Raw genomic sequence first — 26,075 nt, forward strand, 5'->3', positions numbered from 1 at the left:
GGACCACCCCAATGACAGCTAGGGGCCAATTTTTGCCCATTTTTTCCTCACAGTGTATTTATTCAAAGTTCCTTCATTAAAGGGGCGGCAGTGGCTCAGTGGTTCATGTAGGTTGTCTACAAACCGGAAGGTTGGTGGTTCAATCCCCGGCTCCACCGGACCAAGTGTCGAAGTGTCCTTGAGCAAGACACCTAACCCCAGCTGCTCCCGACGAGCTGGCTGGCGCCTTTGCATGGCTGACACCGCCGTCGGTGTATGAATGTGCGTGTGAATGGGTGAATGTGAGGCTAATTGTAAAGCGCTTTGGATGGCCATAGTCTGTTAAAAGCGCTATATAAATGCAGTCCATTTACCATATTTACCAAGTACAGTCCCATGCACTACAACTATTTTTATCCACAGTTTACTATACTGTATCATAATCTCCACACACATCCAACATACGCCATTCGTACTTCTATCCCAAACAGTCCCTGTCCAGCTGTGTGGTATTCATGGCCCCTGTCAAGGAAAGGGGGGGCTTCATTGCCAACCTGTCCCATCAATAACTCAAGGCTGACAGGGAGGAGAGAGACTTGGGAGGGGGGCAGAGGGCAGGTCTCCCGGCCTGGGGCTTGTCCACCATGGAAACACCGTTTCACAAAGGCCCGAGACCTGTCCGCTTCTCCCCCACCCCGACCGCACCCCCTGGACACAACCTGTCCTGTACAGCAGTGGTGTCTAAACCCCCATCCAGAGAGGAGCATGTCCTATTCACCCGTATGCTCAATCAGTCTTCCTAAAATCGAGCCGCCGGTTCGTTGTTTTGTGCTTCTTTTAGATTTGCAATCTGTCTAGGATGAGCAAAAAACAAAGAGGAAACCAGAGATGCTATTTAGATCAGTGGTCTCCAACATGGTGCCCGTGGGTACCAGGTTTGCCCGCACCGAGTCTGTGAGTTGCCCACCAAAGCACATTTTATCAATAGCTTCAATTTTTATGTTTATTATATAATTTCTCGGATTCTTTTATTTGTATGTACATTTTAAACAATGATAAAACATGTTGTGGTTTCCTAGACAGGGATTAGGTTAAGCTTAGTTTAGTTAAAGGTCCCATTCTTTCTGTGTTTTTGAAGCTTTGATTGTGTTTACAGTGCGCAATATAACATGTGTTCATGTTTCACATGTAAAAAAGTGGCATTTTTCACACAATTTACTTATCTGTATACCGCTGTTTTCACTGTCCTAAAAACGGTCTGATGTCTTCCTTGTTCTATGAAGTCCCTCCTTCAGAAATACGTAACAAGTTCTTATTGTATAGCTTGTTTAGTGTGTTGGGATTCGATAGCAGCTTAGCTTGCCATTAGCTTAGCTGGCGACTGACGTATTCCTTTGGGCGGAGTTTAGTCAAAAAACTGTTCTACTGAAGTCATTAAAGCAGGAAGTAGAGGGCTGTAGTCCAAACCGGCCATTCGCTGTAGGCTTGAAAGGCGAATTCTGTTAAAGAAAATGTATCACCTGGCAGTGAACTTTTAGCTTTATCATTTTACATTATTTATGCTTTTATAGCAACATTACACACTAACTAGTGTTAAAAAATGGGATCAGTAAGAACGTGACCTTTAAGAAATATCACTAGTTTAAACAAACATGCCTTACTATAAACATTACTATAAACAGCTTGTGTGCATTTTGAGGCAAAACAAAGGGCACTGATGTATTTTAAGATATGTCAGTGCAAGTTATTTTCAGTTTGGACAGCTCTTACATTTTGTTTTTGTCTAAATCCCTGTCCAGGAAATCGTCCCTAAATATAATTAAGAAGTTTTGCTATATACTGTATTAAAAAGTGGCCCTCCAGATTATTTTATTCATTTTGGTAGCCCTTGCTCACAAAAAGGTTGGAGACCCCTGATTTAGATGTTGCTGTAATGTATTCCAGATTGCTGGGTTGCTCACATTACATGCTTTATATAAAAAAAGATGATGAAAGGAGTCAATTTTATATGAATATCTGTTGCTAAATGAACACAATTTTTATTCTACATTTTAAATATGCGCTTATTAAAGCCAACTGTAGAGGAAATTAAGTAGTATGTGATGTTATAAGTCGAGTGCAAGCAACACAAAGCTCAAGAAATGAGGGTGTGATGTATGATGTCCCGTTTAGTCTGTGATGCTTGGATTGGTGTGTTAACACCAAGTTGGAAATAAGTGTGTTTATAACCTTTTTCACTTAAAAGTCGGGTAATGTGATCCAGACTTATAACCCATAATCCACCACATGTTCCTTAAGAGGAAAAACTCCTCATTTCTTTTTTCGTTTTATAGTGTAATATACTTTCCCAAGCGGTCTTGTAAAATGTGTTAATCGTTTTTACAGCAAACACTTAATAGCTGTTGATGAGTTGGAAAGGTCTGTTTAGCATAATGAATCAACAGTCTTTGTTGAAGAAAGAGCATCTTGCTCACATCTCTCTCGCTCTCGCTCTCTCTCTCTCTCACACACACACACACACACACACACACACACACACACACACACTTTTGGTCACTTTCTCTCTTTTAAATCCAGCTGGATGTGAGTGTTAGAGCGGTTCATCTCCGTTGGCTGTCAGACCAGTTTCTCACCAACCAACATCTGGAAACCAGCCACAGCGCGTACATGCATGTGCTTAGGCACTAACACACAAATTTAGATACAATCCAGAATATTTGTGTACAATTTCATTCTTAACTCGCGTTTATGACAAATCTTTAATCAAAGTCTTCTGTGGCTAGTCTGGTTAGTTTGTGCAAAGTGAAATACATTGTAATTAGTCCATCAGTCTCCTGTGGGATTGCAGACTTGAACAAGCAATCCAGGTGCTGCTCACTCATATGAATGTGTGTGATTTGTGGATACTTGTCATTTATTTGTTTGCTTGCCTTTGAATGTTCAAAGAGGTGTATGTATATGCAAGCGTGTTTGATCAGCTCATTGTGCACGATTGAGATTATTTTGATTAACCGAGCAACTGTTAATCATAGGCATCATCAGTAAGAGGCTAATGAACAGGGCTGGGTAGGGTTACTGTAAAAGTGTACTTTATAAAAAATGAATTGAGGATTACAATAATAAAGTAATGTAGTCTGATTACTTTTGGACTCATTCAAGGTCTCATATGTAAAGTAAATTTGCATTTATTAATTTGCATATATTTATTTAGCAGACGCTTTTATCCAAAGCGATTTACAAATGAGGGAGTATTCAAATAAAGTCCAAAGCAGCAATATGATCTTAAATACTCTTCTTGTACTCTTTTTACTGTCTAGAATACACAAGTTATACATATCCTTAGTTTACACAGACAAATCAGTTTATGCGTAATTTTATTGCTCTTTACAGATTGGTACATCAAGACATTTATTCTCCTAGTAGCTTAAGAGTCATTGCATGTGTTACTGAGCACGCACGTAAAATAATCTGGCTGGTTTAATGGACTGTGGGATGTGTAAATAATGATTGTGTATGATGTTTTGTTGAAAGTACCAACATTAGGATAACTAGTGTTCTCTCTTGAATGGTCACCATCTACAGTATGAAATATAGCAGAATTACAGAGTAAGTTACAGTCATGTTTCCATGACATGTACAATGTGTGTGTGTATGAGCAGAAAGGGATTACTGTACATCACTCTAAAAAACAAACGGTGCTATATAGCACCAAAAGAGTTGCTTTGGATCGTAACGATAGAAGAACCATTTTTAGTGCCATATAGCACCGGTGAAGAACCAGTGAAGCACCAGTGAAGCACCAGTGAAGCACCTGTGTAGAACCATATAGTGCTATGTAGAACCATATGTGGTGCTATATGGCCCCTATATGGTTCTACACTGGTGCTTCACTGGTGCTTTACTGGTGCTTCACTGGTTCTTCACCGGTGCTATATGGCACTAAAATGGTTCTTCTATCGTTACGATCCAAAGCAACTGTTTTGGTGCTATATAGCACCGTTTGTTTTTTTAGAGTGTATGTTAAGTGTGTATGGGCTTTGAGCCAGTGTAGTCTGTGGCTATAATGTCCTCAGCATTGATTAATAGTGGTATGTGTGTCCCCAAGGCAGAGCTGCACCATGGGGCTCACCTGAGTGAACTGTGTGGGCTGGACACTGCTGAGGAAGGGAATGGTGAAGGCCTCAGGACAGAGCTCTGCGTCAGGGTTCATTAGGAGAGCTGGTAGACGGCCAAATAAGAAAAACGAAGCTGTAGACAACAGCCATAAACGCAGTTCTTGGATAGAATAAGGCACAGTGGACCATCCACTTAGACAGAAGGAGACAGGGGGAGACCAGGGACATTTACAGTATATCTGAAATTAAGAATATAAATATTTGTGACCACAAAAACAGTCATAAGTCGCACGGGTATGTTTGCAGCATTAGCCAACAGTACATTATACAGGTCAAAATGATCGATTTTTTTAATTAAAAAAATATATATTAAGTAAAGATCATGCTCCATGAAGATTTTTTGTATTTCGTAAATAAATCTAAAGTTTATTTCTCATTAGTAATGTGTTGCTAAGGACAACTTTAAATGTGATTTTCTTTATATTAGGGATGCACCGATAGGATTTTTATGGGCCGATACTGATTTAGACAGACAACTTCTGGCCGATACCGATATTAAACACTTGTATACAATACTACCTCCTCTTGATATTTTTGCTGAACACTCGATGCAAATGGCTATTTTTTTTTTTTGTCTTTATCCGAGATTTTGAAGAAAGCCCAGACCGCAGACATTTTCACGAAATACTCTAGACCGCATGGATCACGTGAATGAGTAATGTCGCGTGATTAACTACGTGATTAATATTTTTTTCCCTCATCGCACATCTGACAAACTATAATTTATACAACTTATTTTGTTTTGGGAAGTATTTAATTATTTTGATAATTATTGTTAAAAATGCTAGATTATGCAACAGACATGCAACTCATTGCCTTTATGCGGTTAATTAATAAACAATCGGTAACGGCCTTTCTCGTGTTGTTGCCGATATGCCGATGGTTTCAAATTCATCAAAAATCGGCCGATAAATATCGGCGGCCGATACATCGGTGCATCACTACTTTATATTTAATTTTTTTGCACCCTCAGATTCCAGATTTTCAAATAGTTGTATCATGGCGAATCCTATCCTAACAAACCATAAATAAATTAAAAGTTTATATATTTAGCTTAGAAAATCGACCCTTTTGTGGTCCCGCCCGGGTCACATTTCTAAAAAAAAAATTATATAGACCAATGCAAAGTGACCAACTTTTTTGTTACTAAAAATTCAGCTGATTTATGCTTGAAACAAATGTCTGAATATCTGTTAAAGATTTGTGGCCAGTAGCCTAAACAGCTTTTTCAAATTCAGTGATTAGTTCAAAATTTCTCATTGTGTTAACTGTGTTATTTCTAAAAATGACTTTTTAGACTGATAAGAAGTTGTACGAAGCCAGCCAATCATATCAGAGCTTGCCAAAACATGTTTCCTGTTTCCTGTTTTGTGTGCATTATGCACCAGACATTCAATGAGCAGACCGTCTGGGCAGTCTGTGGTCATGTCATCGGAGCTAAAACTTAATGTAAAGCTTTTCCTAAAACCTTTCTTAAAATGCGAATATGAAAATTGAGGTTTGTGCTTGTTACGCAGTCAACACTGTGTAGATAATTCAGGGTTTTTACCATTTTAAATGTGTCAGACATGGCGATTGAGTGCTTTTTGGAGCATAGCCGTGAATGTTATAATGTCTGCACATTATAACCGGATAATGTCAAAGTGCAGTGAAGGAGAGAAGATGGCGTATGTGTGTATATATGTATGAGTAAGAGTTCAGACAGAGTTTAGCTGTCATTGAGATCCAGGCAGTGCACTCTGGGAGACGAAAGTAAATCTGAGCGTTCAACTGGAACCTCCCTAAGACCATATGAGCCCGTCCCAGAGTGACATTAACCTGGTTTCCCTCTGCTGCAGTGAAACCCAGACGCAGCAGGCCGGTGGCTAAAAACATCACAGGCGTATGAGCAAGTGTATAAATAGATGCTCTGTTTTATGCGATGTAGGGGATATAAGAACGGTTATTTTTGTCTTTCTCCCATTCGTTCTGTAAATTTTTAATGCACTGATTATCACAATCTAAATTGGATTTCACGGTTCACTCATGGAGAGAAAGGATGAATGTGTGGGTTGAAGAATTGCAATTCCTCACATCTCCAGCAGGGTTATTTCAGGAATAAGGAAGAGAGTCTCAGAGAAAAGAGAGACAAAGACATTAAGAGAGCGAACAGCATCAAGGCAATATTAAATGAGACGGTGGAAACAGATTTCGGAAACAAATGAGAAGAGATTCAAGCATAACAACTATTCTTATTTTATTTATTTTTTTAAATAGTTGATTATGTAGTAATTTTCATAAAACAAATTCCATCAAATAATAAAGTTCATTAGCCTGTAACTGTAGGCTGCAGATATATGTGTGCATTACTATAATTATTATTATTAATTTAAGTGCCAATGTATACTGTAAATGCATCTGGCTGTTCAAGCAACCTATACATTTCTCTCAAATGAAGGAACATATAGATTTTTGGGAGCCCTACAATTACCAAAATTGCTTTTCTCCTTATATCTACATATAGCAGAAGAATAGTTGGTCAGATTTCTATCTATCTCTTCGAGGCACATTAAAGGATTAGTCCAATTTCTTAAAAAAATCAAGATGATTTACTCACCACCATGTCATCCAAAATGTTGATGTCTTTCTTTGTTTAGTCGAGAAGAAATTATGTTTTTTTAGGGAAAAAAATCCAGGATTTTCTCATTTTAATGAACTTTAATGGACCCCAAAACTTAACAGTTTTAATGCACTTCAAGGCAGTTTCAAAGGACTCTAAACAATCTCAAACGAGGCATAAGGGTCTTATCTAGCCAAACGATTGTCATTTTTGGCAAGAAAAATAAAAAAGATGCACTTTTAAACCACAACTTCTCTTCTTCCTCAGGTCCTGTGACGCGCCGCCAACGCAACCTCACGTTATACGTCATCACGTCAAGAGGTCAAGTGTGGAGAAAGAGGACCATTCTGACGTTGTTCGTTGTATGTCAAATGATACTAATTAATGTCTTTGTGTCAGTTTATTGTTTAAAATGGTCCGCAAATGTACGTTTCATATATGTAACACGTGACCTTTCGAACTTCATTACGCATTTACGTGAGGTCGCGCTGGCTCGTCACACAGCTTATCCAAGTTGTTGTTTAAAAGTGCATATTTTTTATTTTTCTTGCCAAAAATGACAATCGTTTCGCTAGACCAAATGTATGCCCATATATTGATGAGATAAAATAAGGGTGAAGCAAAGGGCCAAAGACTGGTGACCTTTGCAGTCGCTTCTTTAACTGACAGCGAGGTGCGAATGTACCCCTAAATCTCTGATTACTTTCAACAGTGGGCTAGTTTTTAAATGGTTGTGCTAAAAACGTTGTGCATCTGGAGTGTTGTGAGTCAAATTTCAAGAGTAGTCTTTCTATAGAACATCACGCCATAAGAAACGTGTGTTGGGTGTATGTGTCATTGGGCAAGGTCACAGGGTGATTGTGTGCCCGGGCTATGAACTTTTAGTGATGGACAGGTAATGATGTCTATACATTTGAGAGTGGAGGTGTGGATATGTATATTTATATATGGCTTCAGTTATTTTTCTATTCTTTAGATTGCTGCTATCTCATATACGCGTACACTCCTACAAGGAAAATGTCAGGGTGTCTGTAAATAAGAAGTTAACCCCTCCACACACACACACACACACACAAAAAAACTTTGTCATTAGTCTCTGGTTTGGCTTAAATGTTCCAGCTGTCCACACCGTCTTCACCATCTCATCTGGACCTCTGATCTCTGAAAACACACATGCACTCAGAAATTCTCTGCTGTCTTTTCACCTCCTGAAACTCCCTACTCTGGTTTCTGACAGCTCGAAAGAGCCACACATATCTGAAATGAAAGAAAGGCCTCAGCACTGAGTTATGAAATCAAGGATCACACGCCATCTCAACACACACAAACATTAACACACAGTTTCGGTTGCTAGATATTTGTTAAGCCCTGAAATGATGGACACAATCAATAACTTTGAATGGCACAATTCTATTAGCAAGACCTTGATACCTAGATGTGAAGTGCCAGTGAGATTGTTTGGGGGAGGATCTTTACTTTGTCTTCTGTAAAAGGCCATTTTTCCAGCCGCTTCAATGAAACTGAAGCCTTTGTAAATCTTTACACTGTAGCTAAAGAGACATATATTCATGACCAGGACCAATTCATTACCAAGCCTCGTAATATCTCGATACACACTTGATCTTAAAGCTGTTTCATGACTGTTAAAGGGCAGCTTGCCGTGATGACAACTAGAGGGAGAGGGGGAAAAGAGCGACTATGAGGTGTCTGTGTGTGTGTGTGTTATTCTTGGAGAGAAGCAGAAAAGAGAAAAGAGCAGAAGATTAGGATCCTGAATACCAACTTAACACACACTGTAGAGGAAAATGTGGTAGTCAGTCAGTCTATGTGGGTATGTATTTGGATTCCCCCTTCATAATTTTCCAGCAAGAGAGGTGGACACTTCGACACTCCAGAAGTTTGGAACAGTGTAAAGTTCTCAGTGGAATTCCCCGACTTTTTGCATAACATCACGCGTGACTTAGTGTAGTCTTTCACCCACACACATACCCAACATGTATGCATTGCTTCATAAGCAAAAATGCACACATTTTAACTCAAATGTTTGAACATACAATAAAGTTAAATATTTTTTAAGCATGCAGGTTTTTAGAAATAACTTGCATCTTGTGTGTATTGCAGTACTTATTTATTAAATATGGTTGCATATTTGCATAAATTCAAGGTTAAAATCAAAAGTTTTTGTAACTTAAAGCTATAAAGTTTTTCCTTTAAATGAACAGCACACTACTAAAGATTTCATTGTATAGGAAAATTTCTATGACAAAGTGTTTTTCTCTGCTTTCATTCAGAAAGAGAGAGAGAATGTATATTTGTGCAACAAAAGTGTCTGTGAGAGTGATGCTCCCCGTTTCTAATCTTCATTTGAGATATAAAGGCCTTGTGACAACATGCTGTGTTTGTGTGAGGTCAACAAGTCTATTGTACAAGTCTCATTCGACACTCTATGTGTGTATGTAAAAAGAGACAGAGCACATGTAGGGATACTCTTTCAGTCTAGCTGGAATCAGATACCAAAAAGAAAGAGAGGTAGGAAAATTGGAAATAGGAATCCTAAAAAAAAGTAACATCTCAGTTATAAACTCTAAAATGCTGGTTTTCAACCCACAGTTAAACTCACAGGAGCTTTATAACAATTGTCTGTGAAAAACTGAATGTAATTTTAGAAGTTGAGTATTAAATATGTTATAAAATTATAGTGCAAGTGTTGTTGAAGTGGTTGGTTTAGCATTGTATAGCATATATGATCAAATTAAAAGATACCTCAAGTTTTGTCTGGTGGCCTGCTGGCATTTTCTCTGGCCTTCTTCAAGTAGGAGGGAGGAATTTTTTTCTCAGATAACCTCTTGCTCTGAATTCACCCAAGAATGTGAGAAGAAGCAGAATAGTTTTCCCCTTCTTGTTCTCACCAGTTTAAGAAGGAGCAAAACATATATACATGTATTATACAATATAAAATTATATATATGTACAGTTGATTGATAAGCATCAGCTAAAATAAAAAATAAAACCACATCTTTGCAAAATAATAATAATAATAATGAATAATATCAACACATAGAAAATATGAGTATGAATTAACATTTAATATAAATAGGCTGCCTTGCATTCTATTTATTGACATTTTAAACACAAATATATTTAGCACTTTTTCATGTTAATAATTATTCAGCCTTTCTGGGTATTTCGTATTAATGAATAAATCATGTCCAGGTATGCTGCTAAATTACAAAATATCCCGTTTTCTCAGCGTTTTGGTCAGCGCAGGGTCACGTTAAGTTCACCGGCGTTTTTGTGTGAACCCTGAAGGCCTGCTGAGTGGGTTGCGCTCCTATCCACTTTTGATGAATTGTAAAGAAAATGGCTTTTAAAAGTTGGGCTTCAATTATTTTTAACTTAAGGACATACGTTCAGAAAACTTGGTAGGTGAGTTTGATGACATTTTATGTTATGAAGCAGTCCTATTCCCAGCACAATATAATAATAATAATAACAATAATAATAATTAAACATAATAATAATTAAAAATAATAATAATAATTAAACATTTTAATAATAATAATATATCCATAAATAATATGCCCATTATTATTATTATTATTATTATTATTATTATTTTGTTTTTTATTATGTTTATTATTATGTTTATTATTATGTTTATTATTATTATTCGTTATTGTTAATGATTCAAAAGGATAATAATCTGTAACTTTTAGAAATGTCAATTGTGTTTGTTATCGTAAAAATACAATTACAGTGAAATAATAAAAAAATGAATTCTTAAATGACAACATTAGATGTAGCTTTGCTGTTTGTTTAATTAATATTGTTTAGAATATTATCACTAACAATTAATCCATATTATCTATTTTCCAAATTTAATTTGAAAATTAAGTCGAAATACAAACGACTAAAATGCACTTATTTAAAATACAATTATAATTCAATAGTTTTTCATCTTTAAAGAAATACCTAACACAAGAAACCCCTGTTTAAAAACACAAATTAACATATTTTCTATGTAAATTAAAAGAAAATATTGAAGTTAATCTCGTGATTATAGTTTGTCATAAGTTGTGGACAGGTAAATTTGATCACACTGTCATTAGCTCAGTTAAGAAAAGTCAAGAAAAAGTCGTAAGAGTACCATCACGTGACTGTGTGTGTAGCTGGAATGGAGCAATCATTTTACAGAATTTTTTGCTACATTTAAAACTTTTCAAAGGGTTTCCCAAACTTGCAAAATGAATTACTTTTTATATACAACGATGAACTTTGACCTGAAGGACATGGAAGATACAAAAGCAAAACCCCGGGTAGGCTAGGCCTAGTGGAACCCGCTTTCTGCTGTATTTAATTTTTTAAAAAAACGTGTATTTACAGTACAAACGAAATGAACTGTGAATAGAAGCAGCTTGCCTAGGAAGAGGACGATAAGGGTCAATCTCTTAAAAATTCTAGAGGGACAAAGTGAAACCCCTGAATGGTGCTTGCGGCGCAAGCAGAATGGAAAGACCTGCGTGTGACCCCGGTGAGATGGAAGCCCGTTCGCAGATACTGACAGGCTGACCTGCGCATTTCAAGTATTAATTTGGCCTGAACTCTACATGAACCGAGGCCAGGGGAGAGGCAAGCAGGGATGTTTCAGGCAGGGCCCAGGGCAAACCTGTTCGCCTGAGCAAATATTGAGGCAGTCCGTCAGAGTTTCGGGGATGAAATGGACCTGTCAAGCCCGCGTAAACTTTAGAGAAGAGGTGAGGCCACAAGAGAGTGGACAAAGGGGAAAAAGTTTGGCAAACTCGTTTCCTTAAATGTTTGAAAAACGCCCCCAAACCTTTTCCGACCCCCCTTCACTAGTTCTCGTCACCACTTGTCAGCACCCTCCAGATCAGAGTTCATTCCTCAGTTCTTTCACCGGAGTTTGCCCTCTGCCGCTCACCTGCTTTGCTCCCCATGTGTTTTTTGGGGTGGCATCAATTAATACAGAGAGTTTAACATCTAATTTAAACAAATCTGTCAAGCAAAAGCAGAAATATACGCCGGCATGTGAGCTTGTTGTGTAGTGTGTGCACGTGCAAAATTTAGTTATTCCGAAATTGATTGAAATTACCTTAATTGAATTATTATTTATAAACTCATTGATGAAATCTATGTTTGTTTGATCAATTTTTCAGGTTAGTTTACATGAAAGTTGTTCGTGTAACTTTACAGTTATGATACATTTTAAAAAGTTATAAATACGCATTTTTTTCTTTTTAGTGAAGTTTAAAGAGTTTTAATAAAAAAATAGGCTACAATTCTGCTACATACATTTAATTTAATGATTGCTTCTTGCTAGGAAACGTTGATTCCAAGTAAGATACCAGTTTATTTTCAGCTTATTTAATTTTTTCAGAGTTCAACAAAAGTTAACGGTGACCTCTATTTAAACCCCCCTACTGTAAGCATTACTTTACTTTTTAATGTTGACCAGGGAGGTTGACCACGGGGAATAGCAGTCGGATCAAAGGCACGTTCAGGGGGTGCAGGACAAACGCTCAGGACAGCATGACCAAAATCTGCACCAACTGCACCAGCAGATGGTCAAGGGATACTCATACTCGCCTTTTTTCACATAATTTCGTTGTACCGTTTTGCAGATGTTTAAAGTTTTTTTCTCTATATATATTTTTTAGGTAATAATTTCATAAAAACTCATAAATCTGGTAATAGCCTTTTATGAAATATATGGCAGTTTAATTAAGAACTATAGCAGTTTAATATTAGGCAGGCTAACGTGAATCTAAGTGAATCAATAGGCTATAAATAAATTATAAATAAATCATAAATAAATCATAAATATATTATATTAACAGTTTTAATGTAATGTTAAAGAAAGTCCCCACTGGATACTATTCGCTAAACCTTCTGTCTTTAATCAAAGGAATTCCGTTTTACAATGTGTTGTCTTTCTTGCCGAAGAAACACTGGCATGGTGAGAGGCATGTGTATCAGTAACAAAGCCACCCAGGGAGCTGGTGCGCGTGAATACCCAACCCCACTGCAGCAGCGCCCCTGTGATGTGTACTTAACGCTAACATTTTTTTTTCAACATTATTAGTCATGACACGAGTTCAACAGATTTTTATCAGTTTTTCAATACGTAATATTTATGTATTAAACTTATGCCTAACTAATATAGGCATAATTATAAAATATTTAATGCTATCCCATTTAGTGTAGCCTACAAGGTGGCTAATTCGTATTAATTTGTACTTTTTTAACGCTTTGCTTTTGCTTCTGACGTCGGTGTCAGGGGTGTTTTATGATAATCGCATGTTTTTGTACCATTTACTTAGTACGAATTAGCCAACTCGTTAAATACTTATACGAAATCTCCTGACATCCGGCTGAAATATCGTATATCGATTTGTGATTTTAAATAGGGTACATATTTGGTAAGTATTTTTCATGTTGTCTTTTGCATCCTCCTCCTCACCCAATATATTGGTTCAGATCTACTCCAGTAACCTAGTTTGTAGTCAGCATGGTAGTTACATATTGCATAATGGCAGTTGCACTTGCGCACTGGTTTCCACAACAAAGGAACTGGCGAAGGCTCTTATTATAAACCACATCACGGCCACTTCTTTTCAATCAACGTAGCTAAAATTATGTCTTTCCAAAGCCAACATTATTTACTGATTTAAAATGTAATATTTAGAGTAATTAAAATTTGGCACTTTTTATTGCACCATGGTGTTGTGTATGCAAAACACTTTTGATTTTGTCTTTAGTGAAGCACCCTTGTATCTGGCTCTTGTAATGACACTATGTACGTGTTTCTTTGGGAAAGATGCTTTTCTCTATTATAAATTAACGTTTAACGCCACTTAAGATGATCTTGTGCATGTGATAATGTTATCTGAAAACCAAGGTAATTACAAATGTTGAGCACTCAAGAATGTTCATTTACGACCTGTACCGCACTTCTCTAAAGATTTATGGTTTGAAAATGTTGGAAGTGTTTAACAAGTCAATAAGAAGTCCATTCATGACAACACTTAACCCAAATGCACCGCCCACATAACTAAGGGAAAGGATTTAGTTTTTTCTAAAGCATATATTGCCTTGAATTTGCTCAGGGTTAGTGCTGTGTGTGCCACCCTTAAACGAATCGTCGAGAGAGTTTGTTTGTATGTTTAGATAGCTATCCCATCGCACTGAGGTAAAAAGGTCATCGCGAGCCACCCTGACTGCTCAACAACATTCCGTTCTGTGCTTCGCATCCTATGCAACTATTGACTGGTGTTCGCTTTCTCACCCTCGCCCAGTGAAGGCAGGACTATTATCCATGTGATAATTGAGAAACATTAATACAGAAAACAAACATATCCAACAAAATAGTAGGCCAGTGTGTAGAGATTGTTAACTTATTTGAGAAAATCATCATTATTTAAAATTCTTTAAAACTAAAACAATATTTTAAAAGTGACAGACATCGTTTCAGTAAAATATCGTTTATTTGAGGTAGATAAGAAGTGACAAAAATTTGATTGAGACATTTAACCCATTAATCATACAGACAGCAACTAATAAAACTCAGCTCGTCTGCGTATACAAAATACGAGGCTAAAAGTCAAACTAGGTATATGTTTTAATAAGAAAGTACAATCTGCATTTTCTTTTTTTCCTACAAAAGAAATGAAACATCCCAAAGGCGCATGTGGTTTCTGAGTCAACATTAAAAAATATGGGGTAAAAAATTGGGTTAAATTAGCAGTACATTTTTAATTACTTACTTCTTGTTGTAATGTAAAGATGCAATGCAGTTGTGTTGGCCTTCAGTAAAGGCCTACCCTGTATCCGCATAGTGCAAAGAAACCAAAAACCTTTATAGCTACATTCTGCAAACCTCAAACATAAATGAAATGTATACATACAAATATCATCACGGTTTCAAAAAACACAAGACATAACACTAATCCACATTTTGACAACATATAGGCTCCCTGTAAATTCATTTAGGTTCGATTTGTAAACATGGCGAAAGTGCATTACAATTATCGTCATTGTAGAAATATGCTACCCTGTTTAACGCGTACAAAAATCGTTGCTCGAGCTGGTGGTGCTAGAAGTCTCTTTCTTTTCATTTATTTCCCTGAAGTGATTTTCGAGTTCATTACTTTCCCAAACACAATGATTTTGTAACAAAAGTATAATACGAGACTTCTTTCGATCACATTGTGGAATGCTTAAATTATTTTTTTATATATTTTAGATATATTTCGAATCTGTTGTTAAATGGCCCGATTAGGTCTCCGGGCTTGGTGAAGCTTCTGGAGATGAAGAAGATGAGTGGTCTGACTGATCTTCGAGGTCCTTTGACGAGGTGGACGAGGCAGGCGCGAGTCCCTCCTTCTCTCGCTTCTTCTGTTTCATTCGGCGGTTCTGAAACCAAATTTTGACCTGCGTCTCGTTCAGCTCGAGTGTGGCAGCAATTTCCACTCTGCGCGCTCGCGTGAGGTACTTGCTGAAGTGAAACTCTTTCTCGAGTTCTGTCAGCTGTTTGGTTGTGAAATTCGTCCGAATTGTGTTTTGTGGGCCCAGTCCGAACTCTGCCACTTTAACTGCAGAAAAAAGTTATAAAATAGTTAGAAAGCTGTTTGTCAAATTATTAAACACTGAGTATACAAATTAATCATAGTTTATTAGCTAATTTTTATGCAGCAGCAGCATATCAGTGATGATTGCCTCCCTATGTTATTTATTAAATACACAACATTTAAAATTAAAATATAGCATGAAATTGAATCAGACATGTCGTTCGGCACGGCAGTCTTTTGTTAACCTTACCACAATTCAAATGTTTGTAAATGTTCTCATTTGTATAAGGACGCATGGGAGGTATGTGCCTGTGCGCGATGCATGCAATTTAATATTCCCCCAAGATAGCTGCTGACCACACAGTTTGTACAGTAAGTCAAAAATGTTGGCCCTTGTGCTTCTGTATAGGTGCATTAAATCGTTGTGAGACCAACACGGCAGGGACAAGTTTAAAAACACAATGAAGGCCCAAAAAAGAATATTGCATGGCGAGAACAAGCTAAAGATAAGTGTTGCCAGTGTTGGGGTTATTCCTAGTGCGACCGAAAGCATGTCTGTTCAATGCATTAACAAAGGGGGAGACGGGTTGAAACTAAGGTAAAAGCTCACAGGCCAGTACTTTCACTAGTCCCTTGTGTATGTCTACCCTTTTAAAGAGTTGTAATTTGGTAATTAAAACAATTACATACGTTACATTTTCGTTCATTTCGTTTAAACAGATTCTATGCACATTTTGCAAGAATTTTTTACATTTATCCACCTGTTTTAGGGGGATTCCTTTTGACTTTCATCCAATCGAATGTCTTTCCAGGTGGCGACTGATCCGAGTCCCTCTCCCTTCCGTGGGAGGCCGATATGTCGGCGTAGGTGCCTTGAGAGTACCCTCTCTGGTGGTCCTGACCTTCGCAGCCATGATGTTGATAAGGTGCGGCTGGAACGGCTCCCTGTGCCCCGCAATATGCCCCAGCCATTGAGCCATAATGAGGGCCTACACTTGAAGTTGAAAAACCCGACGAGTGATAATACATTCCATCCTGCTCGGGATTGACGAAGTACTGGTGTTGAGCATAGTCCGTATTGGCACAGGCCTGGGTACCATAATTCGCATTCCCTGTCGCACAGTAATTGACCCCACTTTGATGCGTTTGGTGCTGGTGATGCGCGTAGACGCCGCTCTGGTGCTGATGTTGTGCTGCAACTGGCTGGTTGCTCCCCCCTACGTAAAGTCGTCCATCAGCGTTATAGCTGTCACTCGTGTGTCCGGTGTGGAAAGGGCCCGAGTACGCCTGGTCCAAGTTGTGATATCCAGCTTTGGGCGAGTAGGCGTTCGTCCCACGGTTACAAATTGTGTACTCCAAAAAAGAGTTCATTTTGGAATTGTCCATACGCAATTGATGGCGAAGGGTCAACCTGAGAGTTAGGGAGAGCCTCCTGTCCTGCAAGCTTGCCACAGTATTTCATGCGAAAGTGGGAAATGCTTACCTCCTGAGTATTTGCTCGTGCTTCCCTATAACACATCTTTACCTCAGCTGCTGATCACGTGAGACGTCACGGCGCCAATGGTGAGGGGACCTCCAGAAGTTTGTCAGCGCACTGCGACCATCCATCACGCGCTTGACATTTGCATGACAAAGCCACTTCAATCAAACTAGCCCATCAATCTGATAACAGCTAGAATATGTCAAACCCTGCGTGAAAGGCTCTACGAACGAGAGAAAGAGAAATAAAGAAAACGCGTTTCAGACATTGCATTGAAATTTAGCCCTTCATCTCATATCATCTTTTACTCAACATTTTGTTTCTAGTTTCAATCTAACATATCGTGTTTAGTGAAAATGTTTTTCTTCTTACTGTAATGGACAGAGGTTAATGGTCTCGACTGTATTCTTTATAAACAGTAAGCTTCCAGTGTTACCCTTAAAGCATGGCCAAACGTAGAGTTCATTACATGTGTTTAAAACGGAAATCTGTTTAACACTCGAATTGGAAGTGACGCCATGGTTCACATATCGGTCCGGGTTGGCTTTGGACCCGTCTAATTGAATCACTGAACTGATCTGTTACCAAAACGAAATTAGACAGACAGCGAGCCTTCTGTTGAGTCCAAGAAAAGAAGGCCAACAAGTTCCTTTCTCTCACTGTAGATACGTTTGCTGCCGGAAACGTGCGCGTTTTTCCCACATAGAGGCTTTATTGAAGCGATTAACCCAGCTGCTGGTCAAAGTTGAAAAGCTGGTGTGCCTGTAAGTTAAAGACTTTCGTTTTTACTCATTCCATCTTTCATAATCGCAAGACTATAAAACACTCATTTTAAACCTCAAGAATCTCTCAACCTCAGGGTTATACATCAAACTAACGAGTTCGTCTGCACTGCGACGGCTTGACAGGCGTTGGTGGACAGCAAGAGAAGGGAAAAGCTAATAATTAATTAAGATGACAATGCTGAGCAAGTCTTCCTCTTCATATAAAGCCCACGCTCAAAATAGGGGGGCTGAAGAATTTCGAACATATTTCCTCATTAGTACACGGTAGTACAAGAGAATGTAACAATGTAACACCCACAGTAATTTGTTATCTGTCGACTCACGTGCCAAGTGATTGTCTAGTTGTGCAAGCTAAAGATTCGAACTACTCTGAGCAGTTTTGTTACAGCTCTTGTGCAGGCCTGTCTTACATTCAATAGTCCTTGAGATTTCAAGTCACTTGTTTTTAAGTGTATCCATCAGCTGATGGAATGCAGTGCCTTTTATAGGCCAATATCAATTTCATGAATGCTCAGGCAGAGCACACAAACCACAAACACGGCTAGTCAGAGCTCAGGTCTCTTTAATACACTGCAACAGTAAATGTCTCTAATTTCCATAAACGAATGATTAACGTCATGTTAGATTCAGCTTTTCTTTTTATTTTGTTGAAAGAAAAGCTTGCATAACAAAATGTGCATTATTAAAAAATAATATACAATAAAAAATAAGTGATAGTACAGGTTTATAAACATTTTAAGAACATTGAATAAGAATATAACTATTTTGTTGTTTTTAGTGCTAATTTTATTTATTTATTTTTCATTTGTTTTTAAATGTTTGATTGCGTTTTTCAAACGAGCGCGGCAAAAAGAAGAACTTCACCGCTGCGCACCCAAGTGGTTTGCTGTATATTGGAACGAAAGCAGCGTTGGGAGAAATAACTCTTATTATGACTTTATCAATGTAGTACTTCTTGCTTATAACACTATTATGATTTCGCGGTTGTTTCAATCTATGTTTGGGACAATAAAGACATTTTTTATTAATTTTAAACCAGCGGTTGAATTTGCCCAAAACATGTTGTATGACGGCATTCTGCGCACGGCCGAATTTGTACGAAAAATATCCGATCCGGGATGGCCTGAAACACTGTACAACTATGTAACACTGTCTTCATCACACATATATTTATCACACACGCACACAAAAAATACTGAACAAATAGGCTAGACAAACCCAATGTTCTAGGTAAATTTAACCCAACGGCTGTGTTTGTCCATATTTGACCAAAACGGGGTTGAGTTTTTAAAGCGCATTAATGTGGGGTTTCATTTTAAAGATTATTAATAGCTTGAAATAAATTGTTGTATTACAGAAATATCTCTTGAATATGTTTTATAGCATTTATTTATCTTTCTTAATTATTATAATTATTCATTGTTTGTTTGTCAGCTATGTTAATAGATACAACGTTTGATTTTATTTTAAGTTTGAAAAATATATTAATATTAAAACTAAGATTAACAAGAATAATTAATGCTGTAGAAATACTGTTCACTGTTACTTTAAAATAATTAAGTAACTAAATTTAACAAATTGAACCTTATTGTACTAGTTAATTAATAAATAAATAAATATAGTTATAGGTATAGATATATATAGATATAGATAGATATAGATATAGATATATAAAGATAGATAGATATATCTATCTATAAAGTTAATGCTAATTTTGATGTTCATTTATATAAAACCTTGAAGTAAAAACAAATCTTTTAACACTTGATTTTTAAGAACTTGTTCTACTTTGTTAGGCAAACCTAACTTCAGTTGAACATAATGAGTTTTCCATCATCTACCATTGATTCTTTGCATAACCAAGTCATTAACTTGCATAATGAATGGCCCTTGAAGCCATTCAAATGTAGTTTTCTTTTTATTCTGCACTTTGTTCTCAACATTTTGCCCTCATACACTAGATTGCATACAGTATGTTCACCTAAATGCAATTTAACAGATAACATCTTGTTAGTATTTATTCCCTCTTACAGTTCATCAGTTGTACAGTTCCTCTATTCTCAGATATAGCTAATTTCCTCGATCCACCAGCTTTCCTCTCTGTAGACATTGAGTAGCTGATGTGTGGTTAGCTGACAAGCAGACACAGGTTTATCAACAAGGTAAATCACACAGAGGTTGGGATTGAGGTCAGTCCATTTTACATGTAAAGCGCTGGGGTATCAAGAATATCGCTACACAAATTAAACGATTTCCTCATGCAACCATCCTTTATGAAAGGTGATGTTTGTCAAACACACCTACCCAAAGTCTGTCACCCTCATTTTCATATGCTGCTCAGAGGTTAAATGAACCTTCTACTTCGTCTTTTAAATTATCCAAATCATTATATAATGAGCAAACGCAGATGTAGATTCTCTGCATTTCACTTTCAAAGCGATTCAGATAATTTGTCTCAATCCAATAGTGCTAGCAAACAAACGGGTGACGGAGAAGTTGAAAACATAGCATCTGTTTGGCTGTCAGTGTTTTGTTTGCTCCTGTAGCGCATTTGGTAAAGCATGTTGCAAGCAATGCCAAAAACATGGATTCCACATAAAACAAATGTAAAAGCTTTAAAAGAGAAGCTTTGGCTCAAGCGTTTGCCAAATGCATACATGTAATGTAAATGCGCTCAAATGACTTCACTAGAATTCAACTACCCTGAGTAAACAGTCTGTTTTTTGTCTTGACTGCTTTTCTTGTGCAATTTTTATGTAGCCTAAATGTGCGTGTCCTCCTAATTTTGCACTCAATCCATTCATTACATTTTTAGCAAGTGCTGCTGTAGATTTTATCTTTAGGTAATAAAGTAGGAAATTTTACCCAAATTGATTTGGCCTAATCTCAGCACCTTCAGCATTATATTACAACAGTAAGCACTGCGAGATTTGTATAGAGCACAAGCTGTAGGTTATTTTTGTATTGTTGCTTAAGTTGCCTTAGTGTTCGTTCAGTTTATTCCAGGTTGGTGTCAAACGAGCGCCCAGCCAAGTCACATTATGCCAAGTCTATCTGAATCTGTTGTTCCTTCACTCAGTCCCCCCCCCTCTCTCTCTCTCTCTCTCTCTCTCTCTCTCTCTCTCTCTCTCTCTCTTCATTACCAACCAGTGCCAAGTGATCCAATGCCAACACCTCTCACCCATTTAAGATTTAGCCTACTAACAGAAATTTTCACGTGTGTTTGAAGTAGATGCAACACAAACAAACACAATGTTTCCTTGCTAACTATTTTATCCATTATCTTTTGGCATAGATCACTAAAGCATTTCAAGATGACTCTACACGCAACGAGCCCAACCTAAAATTTACCCACCACTGTAAAATCTCTCCCACTGTACTCTCTCCTATTCAACTATTTGCAAATCAGATGTAAACATTATGGGCGGCAGGACTGTCATTCCAGGTGGTTGAATAGCAAAGTGGAGGTTACTCACGCGTGACTAAGGCTAAGGTACTTATGCTGGATATGAACACACATTTTCATAAGGCAAAACCTTCCTCACCTAGCCAACATCATTAAGACAGTATATACATATTTTTGTTCTTACACTGTTTAAGCCCTTTTAATGTGTCACAGTATATGAAATGTTTTTTAATGCTTGTGTGAAAATTAAATAACTGCATTTAACATATATGAAGATTTTAAATTTTTAACACAGATACTGGAAAAGACAAAAAAGTATTCCATATCATACATACATGCATACGGCAAGTATTATGGTAAGATTTAAAAAATTTTCTGCATGCATTTGGCAAACACTTTTGTCCAAAGTGATCAACAGTGCATTACATTTTATCTAGGGATGCACCGATAGGATTTGTTTGGGCCGATACCGATTTAAACAGACAACTTCTGGCCGATACCGATGCCGATACCGATATTAAACACTTGTATACAATACTATACAGTTGGTCTATTAGCTAGTTTATTTATGCATCAAATTATTTTTACCTGAACACTGATTGGATCTAATTAACATTCAACTGACCAACATAATAAGAGAGGCACAAATTAAGCTAAAACAAATATAATAAGACAACATGACAACCTTAAAAGGTGGTTTTTGCTATTCAGCATTTATTTTATTAACGACATTAACTTATTTTTTTTACATATAATGGATTTCTTTATGCAGTTAATTAATAAACAATCGGTATCAGCCTTTCTCGTGCTATTGCCGATATGCCGATGGTTTCAAATTCATCAAAAATCGGCCGATAAATATCGGCGGCCGATACATCGGTGCATCACTAATTTTATCCGTATGTGTGTGTTCCCTGGTGATTTAAAAACTTTGACAGTTTTAACGCATGGCTCTACCAACTGAGTCACAGAAACCTTTTTTGTAGGCCTATTAAGTTTAAGGAGTCAAGTATGGAGTTAGAGGAATCTTGACTGGTAGGTTTGGTTTTGTATCTTACAGTGACTAAAGCACTGCTTTGCCTTTCGAATTATTGATACATTCATACATTAGTTGGATTTATGAAACAGGATGTATTTGTTGTGTAGCACCCTTAGCTCGTTGTTGTTTTTGTTACATAGCAATGTTTCTGTCTATGTCTAACAGAAGGATGTCACATAATTTTCTATTAATTTTTATTTTTATTATGTGGTAATAAAAGCAATACAGGACTCAAGGCTATATTGTGAGTATAGTATTGTCTGAAAGAGATTGCAGCATACTGAAGCAAAACCAAAGCATACGTGTTACATGTTGTAGGCAGCTAAATATGATAACTGAGAATACTATGAACTCACTGTGGGTTAAAGCACTCTGCTACGCTCCCAAGCTTTCAGGAGGTCACATGATATTCTGTATGTTGTTCATTACCTCTTTACCGTATATGTGGGCTGTCTGAGCGGAAAGCCATGGAATATGATAGGCTCTCTGAGGTGATATTCCATCTCCCACTTTTTAGAAGAGACTGGCGATTGCATTAATGCTGTGCACTTTTTCGATCCCTTCAAAAATTGAAGAAAGTTGCATTTCAAAAATCTAATTAGGTTGTTTTGAGTCAGAAACTTCAATTGAATAACTGGTTGTTTTCTAACAGTGGTTTTATTTGTTGGTTTCAAATACCTGGTCTCAATATTTGGGTCACTTCTAGCATAGTTTTCAAGTAAATGGAATTCTTTTTTGTTGCTCTTGGGTAAACAAGAGAACACAATAAAAGCACAGTGGAACATTATAAAATACTATATAAGCACACTCTTTTTTTGTATAACAAACATTAAAGTCACCATGAAATATATCCGACATATATCCGAGTGAAACCAGCTTCTGAAATGAAATATGGCAGGACTGGATTTGAATTTGTTCATCAAGATCTGATTGGATCATTTGAAGTTGGGTCGTGTTGCTAATTGCTAATCGCAGAGATCTTCTCCCGGACCCACCCACTGGCCATACCATATGACCGGAAGTAAAGAGAGATCGTTTTGAGGAAGGGGGGAAATTGGCATTTTTGAATAAAGATTATGAGGGCACATGAATTTTTAAAAAATAATGAAGCTCACAGATAAGTAATTTGTAAAAAAAAAAAAAAAAAACCCACAATATTCCAAAACAAATTACAGGGGTTTTTTTTCATGGTGACTTTAACCTCCACATATGTGGACATCACATTTTTTTGTTGTTGTTTGCACCATAATACTTAACTCTGTGTACACAAACATGGACAAATACACTGCATCATGTTCAAAGAAAAATATTTGGTTATTATATTTATTGGTTCTTCCTAACCCTAAAATAGCTGGAAGAAATAAAAAAAAATAAAAAAACCAAAACTCTGGTCTGAGGAGGTTAAATACATATAATATGTGCATATTTGTGGTTCACTGTTAAAGGGATAGTTCACCCAAACTTTTAAATTCTGTCATAATTTCCTCACCCTCCTCATGTTGTTCTAAACTTGCACGAGTTTCTTTCTTTTGCTGAACACAAAAGAAGATATGTTGATAAATGATGATAAAGCACACAGTTGACGGTACCCATTGACTTCCATAGTGAGAAAAACAATTATGTCTGTGGGTACCTTCAACTGTCTGCTAACCATAATTTATTAAAACATCTTCTTTTGTGTTTAACGGAGTAAAGTAAATTCAGTTTTCGGTGAACTATTCTAAGACGCAGAAATTCTTACAGATGATGTCACCTCCCAAATGTTGCATAGTTCTGGATAGTGATGGGGACGAGACCGCCTATGCCAGGGGTGTCCACTCCTGCTCCTGGAGGGCCGGTGTCTCTGCAGAGTTTTATTCCAACCCTAATCAAACACACCTGATCCAGCTAATCAAGGTCTTACTAGGCAGACTAGATACTTTGAGGCAGGTGTGTTGAGGGAAGTTTTAGCTAAACTCTGCAGGACACAGGCCCTCCAGGACCAACTTTGGACACCCCTGGCCTATGCAGAGTCCGAGTCAAGACTGAGTCTTTGAAGGGTCGAGACCAAGTCTGTTGGTTTTCAAATACAGTCCAGTTGGGGGCAAGACCGAGTCTTTGAGGAAGCAAGTCTGAGTCGAGACACTTGGTTTTCATATTCATGATTTAATATCACCCCAGTTAATAATCAACAGTTAGGCCTAAAGACTAAGCTAGATTGGAAATTGTTTAGAGGAGCAGTCCTAACGTCTTTAAATTAACTTTACTATCATTAAAAAATCTGTACCACATGCATCATCTTCTGCCTATTTTTCCAGAGATAAGTAAACTGCTCTGATGGCAGTATCTTTGCATTGCACTATGGGATGTCATTTTTAAATAATGCCCGTAAACAATTCTTTTTATTATTATTGTTGTGTGTTTTTTATATGAACATAAAAATGGTCTCGAGGACTCGGTCTGAAATTACGAGTCCTTCTCCTCCCACTGTGTTCTAAGACCGAGTCAAGACAGAGTCTTTGAAGGAACAAGTCCAAGACGAATTTGAGACAGGAGAAATCGTTCTCGAGGCCGCGAGCCGACTTGAGTACTACATCACTAGTTCTGGATTCATTTAATGTTAGGTTGACTTGAAGCTGTCATCTTGTCTACTACGGCAAAAGAAAATGATAGCTCCCAGGTATTGTCAGTACATTCCCTTGTTGGTAGGGTTAAAGGTAACAATTTGCTGCTTATACACTGTACAAGGATAAGTCAATGCCTCCTCACCCTATGAGCTAATAAGGACAGCTGTAAGGGGCCCACATCATTGTAGAAGGTCTACTTTGTGGATCAGTTTGCCATAGCCAGTTTGCCATAGTCTCAAAATACTTTTGTATTTTTATTTTTTGAAATACAAGGACTGTTTTGCCACTCCAATCATTTCACTACTACAAAAACTTTACTGTAACTTTTTAATCTGATTAATCACGTGAAATGTTTGGATAAACAAATATTGACTGCTGGAAAATCAGTTGGGTCTTTGGAGGAGGTAAAGCTGGTTGAACTGTGTCAACCCTGAATAGCTTGTTCTGGTCTATTTATCTCTGTTTGATTGTTAGAATGTAATAGCTAGTATTGGGACATTAATGAGTTTGAATCAACATACAAGACTCCATATTTGACCCAGCAAACATGCCAACTGGACAAATATTTATATCATACATACAGTACATACATACATCTGTAACATAAGGTCATATTTTTGTTTCAGCTATTAAAATACAGTTTAAGGTACATCCACAAAGCTTGCAATGAACCATTAGGTTTTTTAGACAATGAATAATGTGCAGGCAATGGTTTGTCTTTAGCAAACACAAATATGCTTTTCATCTTTTCTGTAGATAAAGGCTGTTTCTTTTGCCATTTGTCTGCATTAACGTTGTGCATAAGAGTCCAATAGTTATGTAAAATTCTGGCAACCATAATGGATAGCATACCGCTTTCAGGCATTATCTAAAATTAAATAATGCTTAACAGCACAGCATATAGCTTGTACACTGACAGTATGTATATATGTGAAAGTTTCTGTACTGTATGTAAAAGTTTCATACAAATCTGTTGCGTAAAATATCAATGCATAATGTCGTATAACAATACTGTAATGTAATGGAGGTGTTATTGATATAGTGTTGTCAAACAGAATGTACCAGGGACTGTTGTCTTCGTATAGTAAATGTGGGCTGGTAGTCTAAACATAAGAGTGAAAATGATGCCGCTTGTTGGATATTACATTTCTTAACTACATTTAGGTGTTACTCTCTTTTTTAAATTAATTGAAGTTCTTCTACTATGCCTTCATGTGAGCTGATGCCATCAGCAGTTGGATTATATTTTTTTAAAATCTATATGCAACTGATCTGTCTTGTTTTTCACTGAAATGGACTAAGGCCGCACACTACAAATTTGGCAGCTCATGTTAAGATGCCCTTTTTCGACAATATCAAATGTCACAGGAGAGGTTAAGATTGACAGTTAGATTGGGTATTTCTATAGATTTTAAAGTGGT

The 26,075-nt window shown here is 37.2% G+C and overlaps 1 protein-coding gene and 1 long non-coding RNA gene across 2 annotated transcripts in view; one reads left to right on the forward strand and one right to left on the reverse strand.

Annotated features, from left to right (window-relative positions):
• The window catches only part of LOC135733957 (uncharacterized), a 243,091-nt gene that overhangs the window by 161,651 nt on the left and 55,365 nt on the right, over positions 1-26,075 (forward strand). The window lies entirely within an intron of this gene.
• Positions 14,256-17,247, reverse strand: hoxb1a (homeobox B1a). Its single transcript, XM_065252574.1, has 2 exons — positions 16,100-17,247; positions 14,256-15,362 (listed from the first exon to the last, which is right to left on the reverse strand). The coding sequence occupies exons 1-2, from the start codon at positions 16,722-16,724 to the stop codon at positions 15,046-15,048; spliced, it is 942 nt and encodes a 313-aa protein (XP_065108646.1). The 5' UTR covers positions 16,725-17,247; the 3' UTR covers positions 14,256-15,045.

The sequence above is a fragment of the Paramisgurnus dabryanus genome, chromosome 3 (genome assembly GCF_030506205.2).
Source record: "Paramisgurnus dabryanus chromosome 3, PD_genome_1.1, whole genome shotgun sequence".
Taxonomy (NCBI): Eukaryota; Metazoa; Chordata; class Actinopteri; order Cypriniformes; family Cobitidae; genus Paramisgurnus; species Paramisgurnus dabryanus.

Bases quoted from the DNA above. Each gene is read 5' to 3' on its own strand.
- hoxb1a (XM_065252574.1), bottom strand. From the start codon at position 16,724: ATGGACAATTCCAAAATGAACTCTTTTTTGGAGTACACAATTTGTAAC. The intron at 15,363-16,099 runs GTGGATAAATGT...TTTTTTCTGCAG, and splicing joins AAGGAATCCCCCTAAAACAG to TTAAAGTGGCAGAGTTCGGA.